General features: G+C 59.0%; 2 protein-coding genes across 4 annotated transcripts; both read left to right on the top strand.

Moving 5' to 3' along the window:
- Positions 1–622: 622 nt before the first annotated feature.
- On the top strand, positions 623–5,805 carry DTX3 (deltex E3 ubiquitin ligase 3). Of its 2 annotated transcripts, none has more exons than XM_061131404.1 (6): positions 623–911; positions 2,273–2,334; positions 2,518–2,592; positions 2,956–3,685; positions 4,605–4,822; positions 5,146–5,805. In XM_061131404.1, the coding sequence occupies exons 3-6, from the start codon at positions 2,564–2,566 to the stop codon at positions 5,219–5,221; spliced, it is 1,053 nt and encodes a 350-aa protein (XP_060987387.1). In that variant the 5' UTR covers positions 623–911; positions 2,273–2,334; positions 2,518–2,563; the 3' UTR covers positions 5,222–5,805. The 2 variants fall into 2 exon arrangements, with proteins under 2 accessions (XP_060987387.1, XP_060987396.1); XM_061131413.1 differs by having other exon boundaries at positions 626–911; positions 2,937–3,685.
- Positions 5,806–6,153: 348 nt separating this feature from the next.
- ARHGEF25 (Rho guanine nucleotide exchange factor 25) lies at positions 6,154–13,292 on the top strand. 2 transcript variants are annotated; one of them, XM_061131386.1, is made up of 16 exons: positions 6,154–6,333; positions 6,614–6,728; positions 8,976–9,190; positions 9,321–9,416; positions 9,728–9,804; positions 9,978–10,044; positions 10,225–10,328; positions 10,515–10,584; positions 10,676–10,765; positions 10,863–10,955; positions 11,143–11,193; positions 11,359–11,436; positions 11,627–11,827; positions 11,959–12,139; positions 12,422–12,633; positions 12,930–13,292. In XM_061131386.1, exons 1-16 carry the CDS (start codon positions 6,235–6,237, stop codon positions 13,038–13,040), a joined length of 1,860 nt encoding a protein of 619 aa, XP_060987369.1. In that variant the 5' UTR covers positions 6,154–6,234; the 3' UTR covers positions 13,041–13,292. The 2 variants fall into 2 exon arrangements, with proteins under 2 accessions (XP_060987369.1, XP_060987375.1); XM_061131392.1 differs by lacking the exons at positions 6,154–6,333; positions 6,614–6,728 and adding an exon at positions 7,487–8,050.
- Positions 13,293–13,781: the final 489 nt, after the last annotated feature.

Genomic DNA, 13,781 nt, shown 5'->3' with positions numbered 1-13,781 from the left:
CCAGTACTGTTTGGCCAAGGAGTTCTTCTGACCGTTTGAAAAACCTGGCTTGATGTGGCCCCAGGGAAGTGAGTTGGACTGGGGGCGGAGACTGCTGGCTCTGATGTGGGAAGCAGAAGAGGGTTCCCCCCCACCCCTTTGTGAGTTTAACTCTTTCAACCATAGACTTGATACCATCACTCCAAGGCATTTTTTTGGACAAAATGTATTCACTTCTCATTCTGCACCAGCCTCAGTGTAAAGAGAAAAATCAGAGATTCAACACCCATCTGAACACAGGTTTGACAGAAGGTAACAATCTAGGGAAAGGCAAGCAATAAAGAAGGGAAACGTCTTAGTCCTGGATTTATTTTTTAGAACCAATGCTTTTTACTATGACTCTTCTTCCAACCTCCTATTCCTCAAAGGCCTTTCTAGAAAAAGGATCACAGAGAAATTGCCCCCTCTTCCCCACCTACCTAAACCGACACTCCTCACCCACCCATCTGCCACCAGCTTCCAGAAGCTGCTACGCAGCTGGCTGGGGAAGAACAGGGGGAGGGCCCCTCGCCGGAGGGGAAAGCGAGAAGGGTAGCGTCTTTAAAGGATTTAACCTCCCACCCTGGGCTCCACGACACCACCCCCCCGCCTTCAAAGATTGGGACGGCGCCTCCATTTCTGTTTTGGGGCTGAAGGCTGGGGCTTGTGGATGGAAGCGGGTCAAAGGAAACGGTGATTATCACCTGGGAGGGGGAAGGGGGTGCCATCCTCCTTCCTTCCCTCTTCCTCAGTCTGCACCCCCTGCAACCTCTCCCCCGCACACACACCTTCTCGGGGTCTCCCCCCCCACCCCGCCCTTGTTGCTAAGGCCCAGACCGTCATCCCAGCAACAGCCTCAGTCATGTGACCGGCAATGGCGGCGCTGACGAGAGGTAGGTGAGCCCGGCGCCCCCCACACCCACCGCGCGCCCCCCGGACCCTGCTCGCACCCCCCGCGCGCCCTCCCGCTTCCCCTGCGCCCCCCCCTCGGTCTCCTCCTGCGCGCGGCGCCGGGGGGCCCGGGCCCGGCCCCGCCGATCCTCTTGTCTGTTACCCTCCAGCCTGGGCCTCCATTTGGGGGTTCTGGGGCCCGCGATCCGGCCGACATGCATCCCCACCCAGTGGTGGGGCTGCGGGGGCTCTGCCGGGCCGGGGATGCGGGGAGTTGGTTCCGGGTCGCGTCCGGCAGGAGGTCGTGGGGGGAGGGGGGGAGATGCGTCCGTTGATGCCCCCAGGGACCCTGGCCCTTCCTGGCCGCCCTTGTCGCCAGCCTCTCTCGGGCGGGCGGGACTGGCCCCGTGTCCGGCCGGGGCTGCCCCAGAGGAATCGGACCCAGCAAAAGCTGTGGCCCCGCCTCCCTTCTCTCTGCCAGCAGGACTCGGAGCAAAGGACACCTAGGTCCTGGCTTCTCTCTGATGGGGAGGGGGTGTTCCACCTGGGTGGACTGAATGGGCCGAGGCTCTCGGGTTCCGATTTCGCTTTCTGAACCTTGAGGTGCATCTGGCCTTGAGGGGACTGGGAAGGAGGCACAGACGGAGAGCTGCTCCCTTTTGGATCAGTCAAGGAATTGAGGTCACACGAATGGCCCTTCTATTTGGGCCGCATTTGGAGGTGTTGTAGGGATAGCTCTGTAGCTGAACACAGCAAGCCCGGGTGCAGGGAGGGGGTGGTGGTGGTGGGCAATATCAGGGTGCTCCAGCGGGTCCCCTGCGTGAGCTCCACCCCTCCTGAAATGCAGCCTAGGTTGCTGGCAGGCCTGGACTTCGTGCACTGGGTTTAAAAGGTGACAGCGAGAACTTTGTTATTGCAGGGGCTTCTGCCACTCGGTTCGCATTCCAAATAGACTCCAGCAGAAGGGACTGGGTTAACACTCAAGGAAGGCTCCCTAGCACTAGGAGCGGAATTATTGGCAAAATGTGGAGCAGGGCGAGAAGCTGGGGAGCAAAGGAGATATTCTTGTCCTTGTGATCTGAGGGAGGTGGCAACACAGACCTTCTGTGTGTGGGCTTTTCCCTTCCAGACTTCTCTAATCTGTGTCCCTAGGCTTTCTTAAGAGCCCCAGAGCTGAGGAAGAGGAAAGTTAGCTAGTTGAAGTTCCTTCTTTAGGAACTTGGCCAGAGGCTGGGGATGAAATCCTGCAAAAGACAGGGAGAGGAAATGGAAGGAGGAGTTTTTGTTTTGCTTCTGGGCTGACTGGGGGAAACGGTAATGTTTGTCATCCTAACCCCTCCTCCCCCACGCCCCCCTCCCCTAGTCCTGGTCAGCTGAGTGTGGAGACAGAGGGAATTCTGCTGTCACCGTCCATGGGCTTCCCAGGTATCTCCCTTTCATGGAAACCCCAACTCTCACCCTTAAATTGGTTTCCTCCATTCCATGTTCCTAGTAATCCCATTCCTGGGAGATTGACCCCCAGGCTCTGTCTGTCTCGTGGGTTGCTGGGTGGGGGCACGTGGCAATGGGAGAAGGGGTTTTCCACTCCTTTCCCTTTCCACCCACCAGGTCACACAACCTACAAGTAGGGAGTGAGGACAGAGAGCGCGCCTGCATGCCAATTCTAAGCTCTTCAGGATCAAAGTGAGCAAAAAGGGGGGTCGAAATCTCCTTTCCTTTTACAGAACCCAGTCCAGAGTTGGGGAGGGCCAGGATGCTTCTGTGATCTAGGGAGAAGTGTAGGAGAACCAAGACTGATGCTTACCTTAGGTGACAGTAATAAAGTTAGAGCAGCTTTCTTGCTCTTCAGGGGGTGCTGGAGTTTGAAAGATGGGAGGAACTGGAACATGAACTTGGGGGAGGAGTTGGGGGTTGGGCTCTGAGAGAGTGGAGGTAAGATAGGACTGGAAAGGAGTGGGCAGGAGGAGGCACTGGTATCTGTGAAATGGGGACCCCCCCACCCTGAGTCCCTTTCACCCTGGGGGCAGTGTCGTTCGTCCTGTCCAGAATGGCAGCCTGTGGAGGCACCTGCAAGAACAAAGTGACTGTCTCCAAGCCTGTGTGGGACTTCCTGAGCAAGGAGACCCCCGCCCGGCTGGCCCGGCTTCGGGAGGAGCACCACGTGTCCATTCTCATAGACGGCGAGACTTCTGACATCTATGTTCTCCAGCTTTCCCCTCAGGGGCCGCCCCCCGCCCCTCCCAATGGGCTCTACCTGGCCAGGAAGGCCCTCAAGGGGCTGCTCAAGGAGGCAGAGAAAGAGCTCAAGAAAGCTCAGAGGCAGGGGGAGCTTATGGGCTGCCTGGCTTTGGGGGGTGGAGGGGAGCACCCTGAGCTGCACCGCCCAGGCCCACCCCCTCTCCGGGCAGCCCCACTCCTGCCCCCAGGGGCCCGGGGGCTTCCCCCGCCTCCTCCTGCCCTGCCCCCTCCCCTCCCTCCCCGCCTTCGGGAAGAGGCGGAGGAGCAGGAGAGCACCTGCCCCATCTGTCTGGGGGAGATCCAGAACGCCAAGACCCTGGAGAAGTGCCGGCACTCGTTCTGCGAGGGCTGCATCACCCGGGCTCTGCAGGTGAAGAAGGCCTGTCCCATGTGTGGCCGCTTCTATGGGCAGCTGGTGGGCAACCAGCCCCAGAACGGGCGGATGCTGGTCTCTAAGGACGCCACGCTCCTGCTGCCCAGCTATGAGAAGTACGGTACCATCGTCATCCAGTACGTCTTCCCGCCCGGTGTCCAGGGGGTAAGAAGACGACGGCTGCCCTTGCCCTTCGGTTTCCCTGGGCTCCTTGTGCTCTGATTGTCCTCTGATTTAGGAAAGCTGGGTGCGAGGGGAGTGTGGTTGTTAGATGTGATAGAGTCGTGCGGTCTGTCTCCTGGGATGCCTTCCCGCTCAGCTCAGTGCCCTGGAGCAAGAGGCCCCCTTGAAGCCTAGCTTTTCCATCCCCACGACCCCAAGGCACCCATGAAAATCAGGTATGAAAGAAAGGAATCGAATTCTGTTTCCTTGATGAACTTGGATGTTGACAGCTATTGTCAGCAGAGGTGAAGTCTGTGAGGATTGCGGCTCAGGTGCAGGCCAGCACAGAGGGAAAAGTCTGACCTCCCCTCAACAGTGCTGGGAGTGTTAACTCCATTCCAGATTTATGAGACAGAAAACTTTGTCGACAGTTGAAGGTTAAAACAGGAGCGGCCAAGAGCCTATAGGTGTCTTCTTGCTTGGTGAAGAGTAATGTCCAGTTCTGGTTTGCAGAAAGATGAGGGAGCTCTGAAAGAGAGGAACAGAAAAATGGAACAGGTTAGACAGTGGAGGATGCATGGGGAGTGCTTTCAGGTGGAGAAGGGAAAGCTGACAGATAAATAATTCTGTCTTCACATTTCTGCTGAGTTGTCTGGAGAGTAAGACCCAGCTTACCTTCCATCACTTTCGAGAATACGTTTGTTGCTCGCAGGATTGGGAGAGCAGAAAGAACTTCTGAATGATGAGAATTTTGTCTGGAAACAGGCTTCTGGTGCCCAGACCCTAGAGCTGGTCCTTCCGTGGAAGGCTGTCACTGCCCCAGCATCATTAGCTGGGGGTGCACAGCCAGAAGGCTGGCCACCATGACCCTCCATGGGCCTTAAGATGCACAGCTGCTCATTCTGCCTCCCCATTCCCCCAGGCTGAACACCCAAACCCAGGAGTTCGGTATCCTGGCACTACTCGGGTGGCCTACCTCCCGGACTGCCCCGAGGGCAACAAGGTGCTGACCCTGTTCCGCAAGGCGTTTGACCAGCGTCTCACCTTCACCATCGGCACCTCCATGACCACAGGGAGACCGAATGTCATCACTTGGAACGACATCCACCACAAGACCAGCTGCACAGGGGGACCGCAGCTGTGCGACATTCCTTCTTCCCTTCTCCTGGCTCTGCCCTTTCTCCCCATTCCAACAGAGGGAACCCCTTCTCTGTGGGAGCCTCCTAACTGGAGAGGACCACCCCCAAACTATTCAACCATCTTGTCCATCCCAGTGTCTCCTGTAATCATCCTGGTCCTGATGTGCCCAGCTTAACCTACAAAAATCAGCAGAACTGGGCTCAGTGATCTTGGGTTTGGATAACCTTAAGGAAGGTGGGGAGGGGCGAGAATGGGGCACCAGAATGAGGGTGAGCATGGGGGCAATCTGAGTAAGCCTGACCCTCACTTCTCTTTGCTCCCAGGTTTGGGTACCCGGACCCCACCTACCTGACCCGGGTGCAGGAGGAGCTGAGAGCCAAGGGCATCACGGATGACTGAAGGACAGCCCCTCCAGCAGGACCCAGCGGAAGCCTCTGTTCTCTCTCCCTCTGCCCCCCTCGCCACTCTAGCCGGGGACTGTCTGACGGGGAAGGAGTTTGCAGAGGGAGGGGCGATCCCTTCCCCAGCCCCCCACCGGCCGCGCTTCAGTGCAGTGTGAGCCACTCCCTGCTGGCAGAGGCGCCGTCCCGGGCTCTGCTCCCCTCCTCCGCGTGTACATACTCTCAGCCGCCCTGCCCCCTCCGTTGCCCTTGGCTTTTTCTGGTACGTGCTGTGCTCCAGGGACCGCTGAGAAAGGGCCTGGGTGGGAAGGGAGGGTCTTCGGAACCTCCCACCCGCACACCCCGCTGGACTGTGCAGGGGGAGGGATCCGGCCGCAGGGAGCACCCTGGGGCCGGCTGCGTGCGTTCTTCAGAGTCAGTTCCCCCTTCGCCCTGAGCCTTGCCCTTTCTCTCCTGTCTCTCAGTCTCTGTCAGTCTTTCTCCCGCTCTTCTCTGCCCCCAATAAGGAGCCTCCTTATCCCCTTCTGGAATCGCCGCCAGACTGTAGCTTTTAATTTAATAAAAATAAAGTAAAATATGCAACTCTCTCTGCCGCGCCCCTTCTGTTCTGTGGGCCGGGGTAGGCGTGGGGTGGGGGGGCTGGACCCGCCGAGAAGGGGCGGGGGCGGTGATGGGGCGCTCCCAGGGAGCCTCGACAGGCTGCCTGCCTCCGGAGGGCCTGGGACTGCGGCACGCAGTCAGTGGGCTCCAGGATAACACAGCGAACCCCTGGATCGTGCTTCGACGGAGGACTTGGGATTAAGAGAGGTTTGTTTGTTGTCGAACGCCGGTTGTAGAGAAAGAGACAACCCTACCCCTTCAGAAAAGTTTGGCTGGGGTGGGAGTGGGGGCGGAGCCGGGAAGGGGGGCGGATTCGGCGGCGGCAACTCCCCGGACGCACGCAGGCCTCAGAGCCCCCCAGCTTCCGTGCCCCCTCGGCTCTGAAGCTTGGAGGAGGGTAGGGGGTCCAGCATGAAGCCCCCGGATCGCCCTGGCCCTGGCCGCACTGACCGGATACTGGGGGTCATGGGGGGCATGCTGCGCGCATGCGCCCTACCCGGGCAGGAGGGGGTAAGAAGGGGGACCAAGGTGGGGTTGGGGTCTTTAGCGGGCTCCAGGACGGCTGCACCCCGCAACTCAGTATACCCGCAGACAAGAATTCTGCGGAGTAGTCGCAGGAATTCAGAGTTCCATTAAGAGGAGCGTAGGCACGTTTTTGGGTGAGCTAACTGCTCTCTCCACCGTAGCCTCGGCGACCCTTTTGTAAAGAGTGGGTTTTGACAGAAGGGGAAGCGGGAGGTGGAGGCTGGGCGTGGAGGGCGGGTTCCTTACGACTGCTCTGTACCCGCAGCCCTCGAAGAGAAGCCCCCTAGGGCCGGGGGGTACCGAGCCAGAATCTAACTGGACGGAGGGGGATCAGAGAGGGGAGAGCGATCGTGAGGTCCCCGCCTGGGTTCCGCTGCTTGGTAAGAAGCTGGGGGTGGGGTGGCGCCCAGTTTGCCTTCCTGCGCAAAGTGGCGAATTAAAAAATATGCTGCTCGTATTAGCATAAAGGTTCGCATCTAATTTGCATGAGACTCGTAGAAACGTTGAGACCTCCACGCTTCTTCTCGCCCTCTAGTCGGCTGTGAGTCCTCCACCTCAGCGGGTCCCGAGCCCCGCTGGCGGAGTGTCCCCGCGCCCCACCCCTGGCCCCTCGCCAGCCCAGTCTCCAGGACTTCGCCTTAATTGGTGATTAGCCTCAGCTGGAGTACCGGGGCCTGGAGGAAAGAAGGGTCCGGCGAGAGGGCGGCACCTGGGCTGTGTTCCCCACAAAGAGCTCCCCATTCACGCACCCTCCACTGGGGGACCTTGTCCCCCGCCCGCCCTCCTCCCGCAAGGCTTGGGACAGTCCCAACCCCGGGACATCTTCGTGCAGGCCAAGGCCCCATCCGCCGCGCCCTTCTCCGCTGCAGAGGCCGAGGGGCGATCCTGGCAGACCCCGCCGCGGGGCTCAAGCCCCACCCCAGTGCTCCGCAGCCGGAGCCGGAGATGCGGGAGGGAGGGGGAACCCGGGGGCTGGGGAGCCCCGGCTAGAGGGGAGGGGCGGAGGCGCTGGGGACGTGGAGTGGGAACGTGGTGGTGCCTGGGGGAGGAGGGGTTCGGCTGAAGGGGGAACCGGAGGGAGAGGGCGGAGCTGGGCCGCGGAGGCCCCTCCCCGCGGCGGCCCGGCGGCGGGGCCTGTTATTCCGCTCGCCCCGCTCGCCGCTCCGCCGGGACCCGCGCCGCGCCAGTGACTCGGGGAGTCGGCCCCCGCCTCCTCCTCTGCCCGGGCCTAGAACCACCCCCAATCCGAGAGGCCGGAGACGGAGCGGGAGCGGCTGCAGCATCCCGGCCCAGCTTCCTCCACCATCCCTCCCCTCCCCGCTGGACATCTGGACCACCCTGGGCCCCGCACCGGCTCCGGAAACCCTCCCCGCCCAGTTCGGCGGCTGGGCCCCGCGCCGCCCTCTCTGCAGAGCCCCCAGCCCTCTTCCAGACCAGACTTCCGCCTACCCCTGGACCCCCGCTCTCTGTTCCCTCCCTCCCCCCCTCCCCCAGCCTGGAGCGGGGTAGGAGGGAGGGGGGGTGTGCACCCTGCGCCGTCCCCGCCCCCCGTGATTCCCCCTGCATGGCCGACCCGGGTGGGAGGTGCGGGGGGGCCCGGGCGCCATGCGGGGGGGGCAGAAAGAGGGTCGCTGTGCCTGTCCCCATGTGATCCGAAAAGTGCTGGCAAAATGCGGCTGCTGCTTCGCTCGGGGGGGACGTGGTGAGTGTAAGGTCGCAAGGGCTCAGTGTTGAGTCGGGGGCGGGCTGAGGGGCTCAGGACTTGCGTTCGTCCCGGCCCTAGGGATTTAGAGGCTGGAGACGATACCTGTCTTTCCCAGGAAGAGTGACTTAATAGCTGATCTCAAAGATTCTTCTCTGCCTTCATTTCTATCAGTTCAAGTTAAGGAAACTGGGGAAGGGGCAAGGGACTTCTCTCAACTAGGTAGGAGAAGAACCCATTCATAATCCCCTTAGGCCTAGAACCACATCTACCCTCAAATCCTTTTGCTGAAAATCTACTTCAGATCTGTAGAGGGACGGGGTGGGGGGTAGGAATGAGGGATGAGGGGGCTACCAGGGGCTCTTTGACAAATCTCAGCTCCTCTGTCCCTGAGCCAGGCCAAGGATAACTGATGAGCTCTCCTCACTTGCCCCCTCTGTTGGGTTTGTGCTCGTGTTGGGGAGGTGGGCTGCAGAAGTCTTTCCTTTTTATAGTGGTTACAGCAGCTGGTGGAGGAGGGGTCTGGGGGTGGCAGATGGGCTCTTAGCTCTTTTTGTCCCCCCTTCTCAGAGAATGGTCTGTACCCATTGCAAGGGGGAGGGTTACAGGAGAGCAGATGGCCACCCCCAGCCTCTAGTGTGCCCAGATGGCTGCCCCCACTGCCATGCTCAGATATGAAGGAGCCCCCACATGTAACTGGGAGTGCCAGGCATAGGGAGCCAGGCGTTTACTGTCCTTCCCCCCAAGGGTGCCCTGGTGAAATTTTCTTCCTGGCCAAATCAAGTGAGGATGGCGAGAGAGTGAGCCCTGGGGGAGAGGGGCCGAGCATCACAGAATGGAGCTTCGGGGAGCTCCCTGGGGACCCAGAATCTGGAGCTGAAGCAACATGTCATTCCCTTTCTCCACTCCCACCCCACCCCATCAGAGTCCTACTCTATTGCTGGCAGTGAGGGGAGTATCTCGGCTTCGGCTGCTTCGGGTCTGGCGGCCCCCTCTGGCCCCAGCTCTGGTCTCAGCTCTGGCCCCTGTTCCCCGGGCCCCCCACGGCCAGCCAGTGGCCTGAGAAGATGGTTGGATCATTCCAAACACTGTCTCAGTGTGGAGACTGAGGCAGACAGTGGCCGGGCTGGACCATATGAGGTGAGCAGGGCACCACAGAAGCATGTAAGACATCCATGAAGAACACCGGGAGAGGGCGGTTGGGTGCCACTGGTCATGGGGAGACACAGCTACTGTCCCTGACCTTTGAGACTTGACCTTTGGCCCCTAGAACTGGATGCTGGAACCAGCCCTAGCCGCAGGAGAGGAGCTGCCAGAACTGAACCTGCTGACCACATTGTTGGGGGGCCCCGGGGATAAGACACAGGTATGAAGAAATAAGGGCTTCCCAGATAGCTCAGTGATAAAGAATCTGCCTGTCAACGCAGGAGACACAGAGGACTTATGGGCTGGATCCCTGGGTCGGGAGGATCTCCTAGAGAAGAAAATGGCAACCCATTCCAGTATTCTTGCCTGGAAAATCCCATGGACAGAGCAGCCTACGGGGCTATGGTCCATGGGGTTGCAAAGAGTTGGACATGACTCAGAGACTAAGCGTACATGAAGAAATAAGTCTGGGGTGGCTTCCCTCACCCAAGGGCCATCCATTTGCTTACTCTGAGATGTTCTTCCTTCCAGCCCCCTGAAGAGGAGACTTTGTCCCAAGCCCCTGAGAGTGAAGAGGAGCAGCAGAAGAAGGCTCTGGAAAGGAGTATGTAAGTGTCTACACTCTCTCTCTCTGACCTCACCCCTCCAATCACACAACTTGCGGAGGACTATCTCTCACATTTTAGATTTGAGACTTGGGATTTCCTCCGAGGTTGGCCGTGGTAATGAAGGGGCTCCTAGTCCAGGAGAGAGGAAGTGGTTAAACCTGTTCTCTCCCCAGGTATGTCCTCAGTGAACTGGTAGAGACAGAGAAAATGTACGTGGACGACTTGGGGCAGATTGTGGAGGTAGTTCCCTTTTCCCTTCCCAGCTCTGGCCCAGCCCTTCCCCTCTTCCCAGGGCTATGTTAGGAGATGCTTCCTTGCTCCTCTGTCCCACCTCCCCAGTCTCCCAGACTTCCTGGACTTGTTGAGGTTCCCACCGGGATGGGCCCCACACACTCCTGCTCCCTTCCCACCTTCCCACAGGGCTACATGGCCACCATGGCTGCTCAGGGGGTTCCCGAGAATCTTCGCGGTCGTGACAGGATTGTGTTTGGGAACATCCAGCAAATTTATGAGTGGCATCGAGAGTAAGTGATGGATCCCCTGAGAGCAAGGGGGAGGGGCACACGTCTGGCGGCCTCTGTGTCCTCGCCATGGGCCCACCGTGGCCTGAGGAATGTTTGGAGAGATTTCCTGGGGAACACCACGGGGCAGACAGCTTGACTCGCCTGGGATGGGGTGTTTGACCTGCGTGTCCCTGGCTACCCGTCCAGCTATTTCCTGCGGGAGTTGCAGCGCTGTTTGAAGGATCCTGATTGGCTGGCTCAGCTATTTATCAAACACGTGAGGCTTGAGGGCGTGGCGTCCAGAAGGGGAGGGGCTTGGGAGTGGATCAGGCCTCACTGCCTTGACTCTCTTAAAATTTACCCGTTAGGAGCGTCGGCTGCATATGTACGTGGTGTACTGTCAGAATAAGCCCAAATCAGAGCATGTGGTATCAGAATTTGGGGACAGCTATTTTGAGGTCAGTGGCTGAGATACTTTGGGGAAAGGGGGACAGAATCGTCAGTACGAGCGGGCTTTCCAGGCTGCAAAACCACGCCGTCTGTCCCTGTCCCCAGGAGCTCCGGCAGCAGCTGGGGCACCGCCTGCAGCTCAACGACCTCCTCATCAAACCAGTGCAGAGGATCATGAAATACCAGCTGCTGCTCAAGGTCAGGGCCACCTGTTTCCTGGGGGGCACAGCAGGTTGGGACAACCTTTTCTTTATTCATCTCCCCAGGGTTCCTAAGGCTCCCCCTCGACTTCCTGGGGGCCCTCACCTGTGTGCTCAGGGCAGGGTGTGAGGGGTCTTGAGGATGTCCTCGTGACCTCCCTGAGAATTTCTTTTCTGTGTTTTAGGATTTTCTCAAGTATTATAGGAGAGCTGGGATGGATACTGAAGAGCTGGAGGTGAGGGCTCCCATGTCTCATAGGACACACCAGTCACACCTATCTTCTTAGTCTCCTGGGTTCCTTTATAGCGCTATCTGGTTTATAGGGGGAGGCTGGTTGAAGAGGTCTGAAGAGGCCTCTTTCCCAACGTTGACAACGCTCCTCTCTTTACCTGCGTCCCAGCAAGCGGTGGAGGTCATGTGCTTCGTCCCCAAGCGCTGCAATGACATGATGACCCTGGGGAGACTTCGGGGGTTTGAGGTACGGGGATGGAGCAGGCTTCTTGTGCCCCAGGCTGTGCCCCAGGCTGAGTTCCTACAGGGAGTTGTCTTCCTCTCCTGGGGTTGACAGGAGCTGGCTGGTCAGAGTGTCAGGGGAAGGAGGGAGGAGCAGAGAGTTGTCCCCTCTTCTCTTCTGGTTTCTCTCAAAGGCCACTCTCCTTTGGTTTCAGGGCAAACTGACTGCTCAGGGAAAGCTCTTGGGCCAGGACACATTCTGGGTCACGGAGCCGGAGGCTGGGGGGCTGCTCTCTTCCCGGGGCCGAGAGAGGCGTGTCTTTCTCTTCGAGCAGATCATCATCTTCAGCGAGGCCCTGGGAGGGGGAGTACGAGGTGGAGTGCAGCCTGGTTATGTGTACAAGAGCAGCATCAAGGTGGGGAGGGGTCTGCCTGGGGTCAGGGAGGCCTCTGAGAGGACGTCTGGCTCTGGGATATTTGTTGGAGGGGGCAGGATCCAGAGTAGGGGCTGAAGAATTTGGGGGCTGCCTCCTCTTTGCCAATCCAGGTGAGCTGCCTGGGACTGGAGGTGAACCTCCAAGGTGACCCTTGCCGGTTTGCACTGACCTCCAGAGGGCCAGAGGGTGGGATCCAGCGCTACGTCCTGCAGGCTGCGGACCCTGCGGTCAGTCAGGCCTGGATCAAGCAAGTGGCTCAGATCCTGGAAAGCCAGCGGGACTTTCTCAATGGTGAAGCCCAGCCCCTCACTCCTTCCCATCCTCTCTCACCCCTTTGATCTCCCGAATCCCTCCCTGCCCAGTCTCTGATCCCTGCCCTCTCCCCTCATCTCCACTTTTCCACTACTCACTCAAGATTGAGTAACTCAGAATCCCCCTAAAGCCTCAAGCAGCTTACATTGGCTGACAGTCCTTGGGCGGGGAGGGCAGAGTGGGAGAACATGGCCTGAGCAGAGCCCCTAGAGAGGGTGTGTCTCTGCTGTAACCCTCTTTCTGTGCCCCTCTTTGCCCCAGCGCTGCAGTCGCCCATTGAGTACCAGAGACGGGAGAGTCAGACCAACAGCCTGGGGCGGCCAGGAGGGCCTGGGGTGGGGAGCCCTGGGAGAATTCGGCCTGGAGACCGGGCCCAGCTCCGCACACACACACCCATCAATGGCTCTCTCCCGTCCCTGCTGCTGTCGCCCCAAGGGGAGGTGGCCAGAGCCCCCCTGCGCCCGGACACGCAGGTATGAGGAATGAAGCTCCCTGGGTGTAAGGGCAGAATGCGGAGGGCCTCCCTCTTGGTTCCGGGTCCCCAAACCCCCATATCATTCTTTTCTTCCACCACCTTCCTTTTGTCTGCCCCTTCCTACTTCCCAGCTCTTGCCCTCTCCCACTCCAGTTTAACCCTGGGAGACGCTGATGGTCTCAGATGATCTAAGATGTCTGGCAAGAGGGCGTGACTCGGGGCTTACACTGACAAGACAGGAGTGAGGGTGGATGCCTTAACTTCTTTGATTCTCTGACTTGAGTCTCTTTTCAGGCCCCCAGTGCCGCCCCCCAGGCTCCTCATGACCCTCCTCCAGTTCCACCAGTTCCGGACACCCCTCCCTGCCGAGCCAGACTCGCCAAGCTGGATGAAGATGAGCTGTAACTGGTGAAGGCCACGGGGGTGGTGCTGACTCAGCCACTCTGTTCCCCCAGGAACTTCAGGGCAATCCTTCGGCACCGCTCCAGAATTCCTCCCTCTTGGTGTGTCTGGAGGGTGGGCAAGGCTGGGAGTAGTGTCAACTTGGAGGAGGGCACCTAGATTCAAAAAGACTTCTTTCTGCCCAAGGAACACAGGTTCCTTCAGCTCCCACCCCTATGCATGCATCACAGGTCCCCCCAAAAGGAGGATATGTGGGTGGGTGGGTGGGAGGGCTGGGGCAAGGGCCAGATAGAAATGACTGGTTTTGTTTTTGATTTTTCTGTTTTCTGAAAATAAAGGTTTTGTTATATCACTAAAGCTGCTGTCTTAGCAGAGGGAAGGGGAAGTTGAAGTTGGGGTAAAGGAGTGTGGAAGCGATCAGATGGCCCCCTCAAATCAGTCACTGGAGGCAGGGTCTGGTGAAAGGAGAAGGGTGCAGGATGTAAGATAGAAAAATGTAGTTATCTCTGTCCCTCACTTGCAGCTGCAGCATCTCTCAGTCCAGGTCTTGGGGCTACAGGAAAACCCTAGAAGCTTGCATTCTCCCTTTTACCCAGCCCCTTTCCCTCCTGTCTGGTCTCTGTTCTAGACGCCACTGGGAAAGCCCGCTGTGGGCTGACTTCCCACCGTTCCCCCAACACCCAGATGCCAAAGCACTGAATGCCCACGGTACCTTTCTGAGGCCACCATGTTCAGCTGAGGGAA

Source organism: Dama dama, chromosome 3 (assembly GCF_033118175.1).
Source record: "Dama dama isolate Ldn47 chromosome 3, ASM3311817v1, whole genome shotgun sequence".
In the NCBI taxonomy this organism is placed as follows: Eukaryota; Metazoa; Chordata; class Mammalia; order Artiodactyla; family Cervidae; genus Dama; species Dama dama.
This window is presented reverse-complemented; position numbering and strand designations above follow the sequence as displayed.

Coding starts and splice junctions, on each gene's coding strand:
- DTX3 (XM_061131404.1), top strand. CDS start 2,564: ATGCCAATTCTAAGCTCTTCAGGATCAAA. Junction 2,593..2,955: donor CTAAGCTCTTCAGGATCAAA/GTGAGCAAAAAG, acceptor CGTCCTGTCCAG/AATGGCAGCCTGTGGAGGCA. Junction 4,823..5,145: donor TGCACAGGGGGACCGCAGCT/GTGCGACATTCC, acceptor CTTTGCTCCCAG/GTTTGGGTACCCGGACCCCA.
- ARHGEF25 (XM_061131386.1), top strand. CDS start 6,235: ATGAAGCCCCCGGATCGCCCTGGCCCTGGCCGCACTGACCGGATACTG. Junction 10,766..10,862: donor TTGGGGACAGCTATTTTGAG/GTCAGTGGCTGA, acceptor CCCTGTCCCCAG/GAGCTCCGGCAGCAGCTGGG. Junction 12,634..12,929: donor CCCTGCGCCCGGACACGCAG/GTATGAGGAATG, acceptor GTCTCTTTTCAG/GCCCCCAGTGCCGCCCCCCA.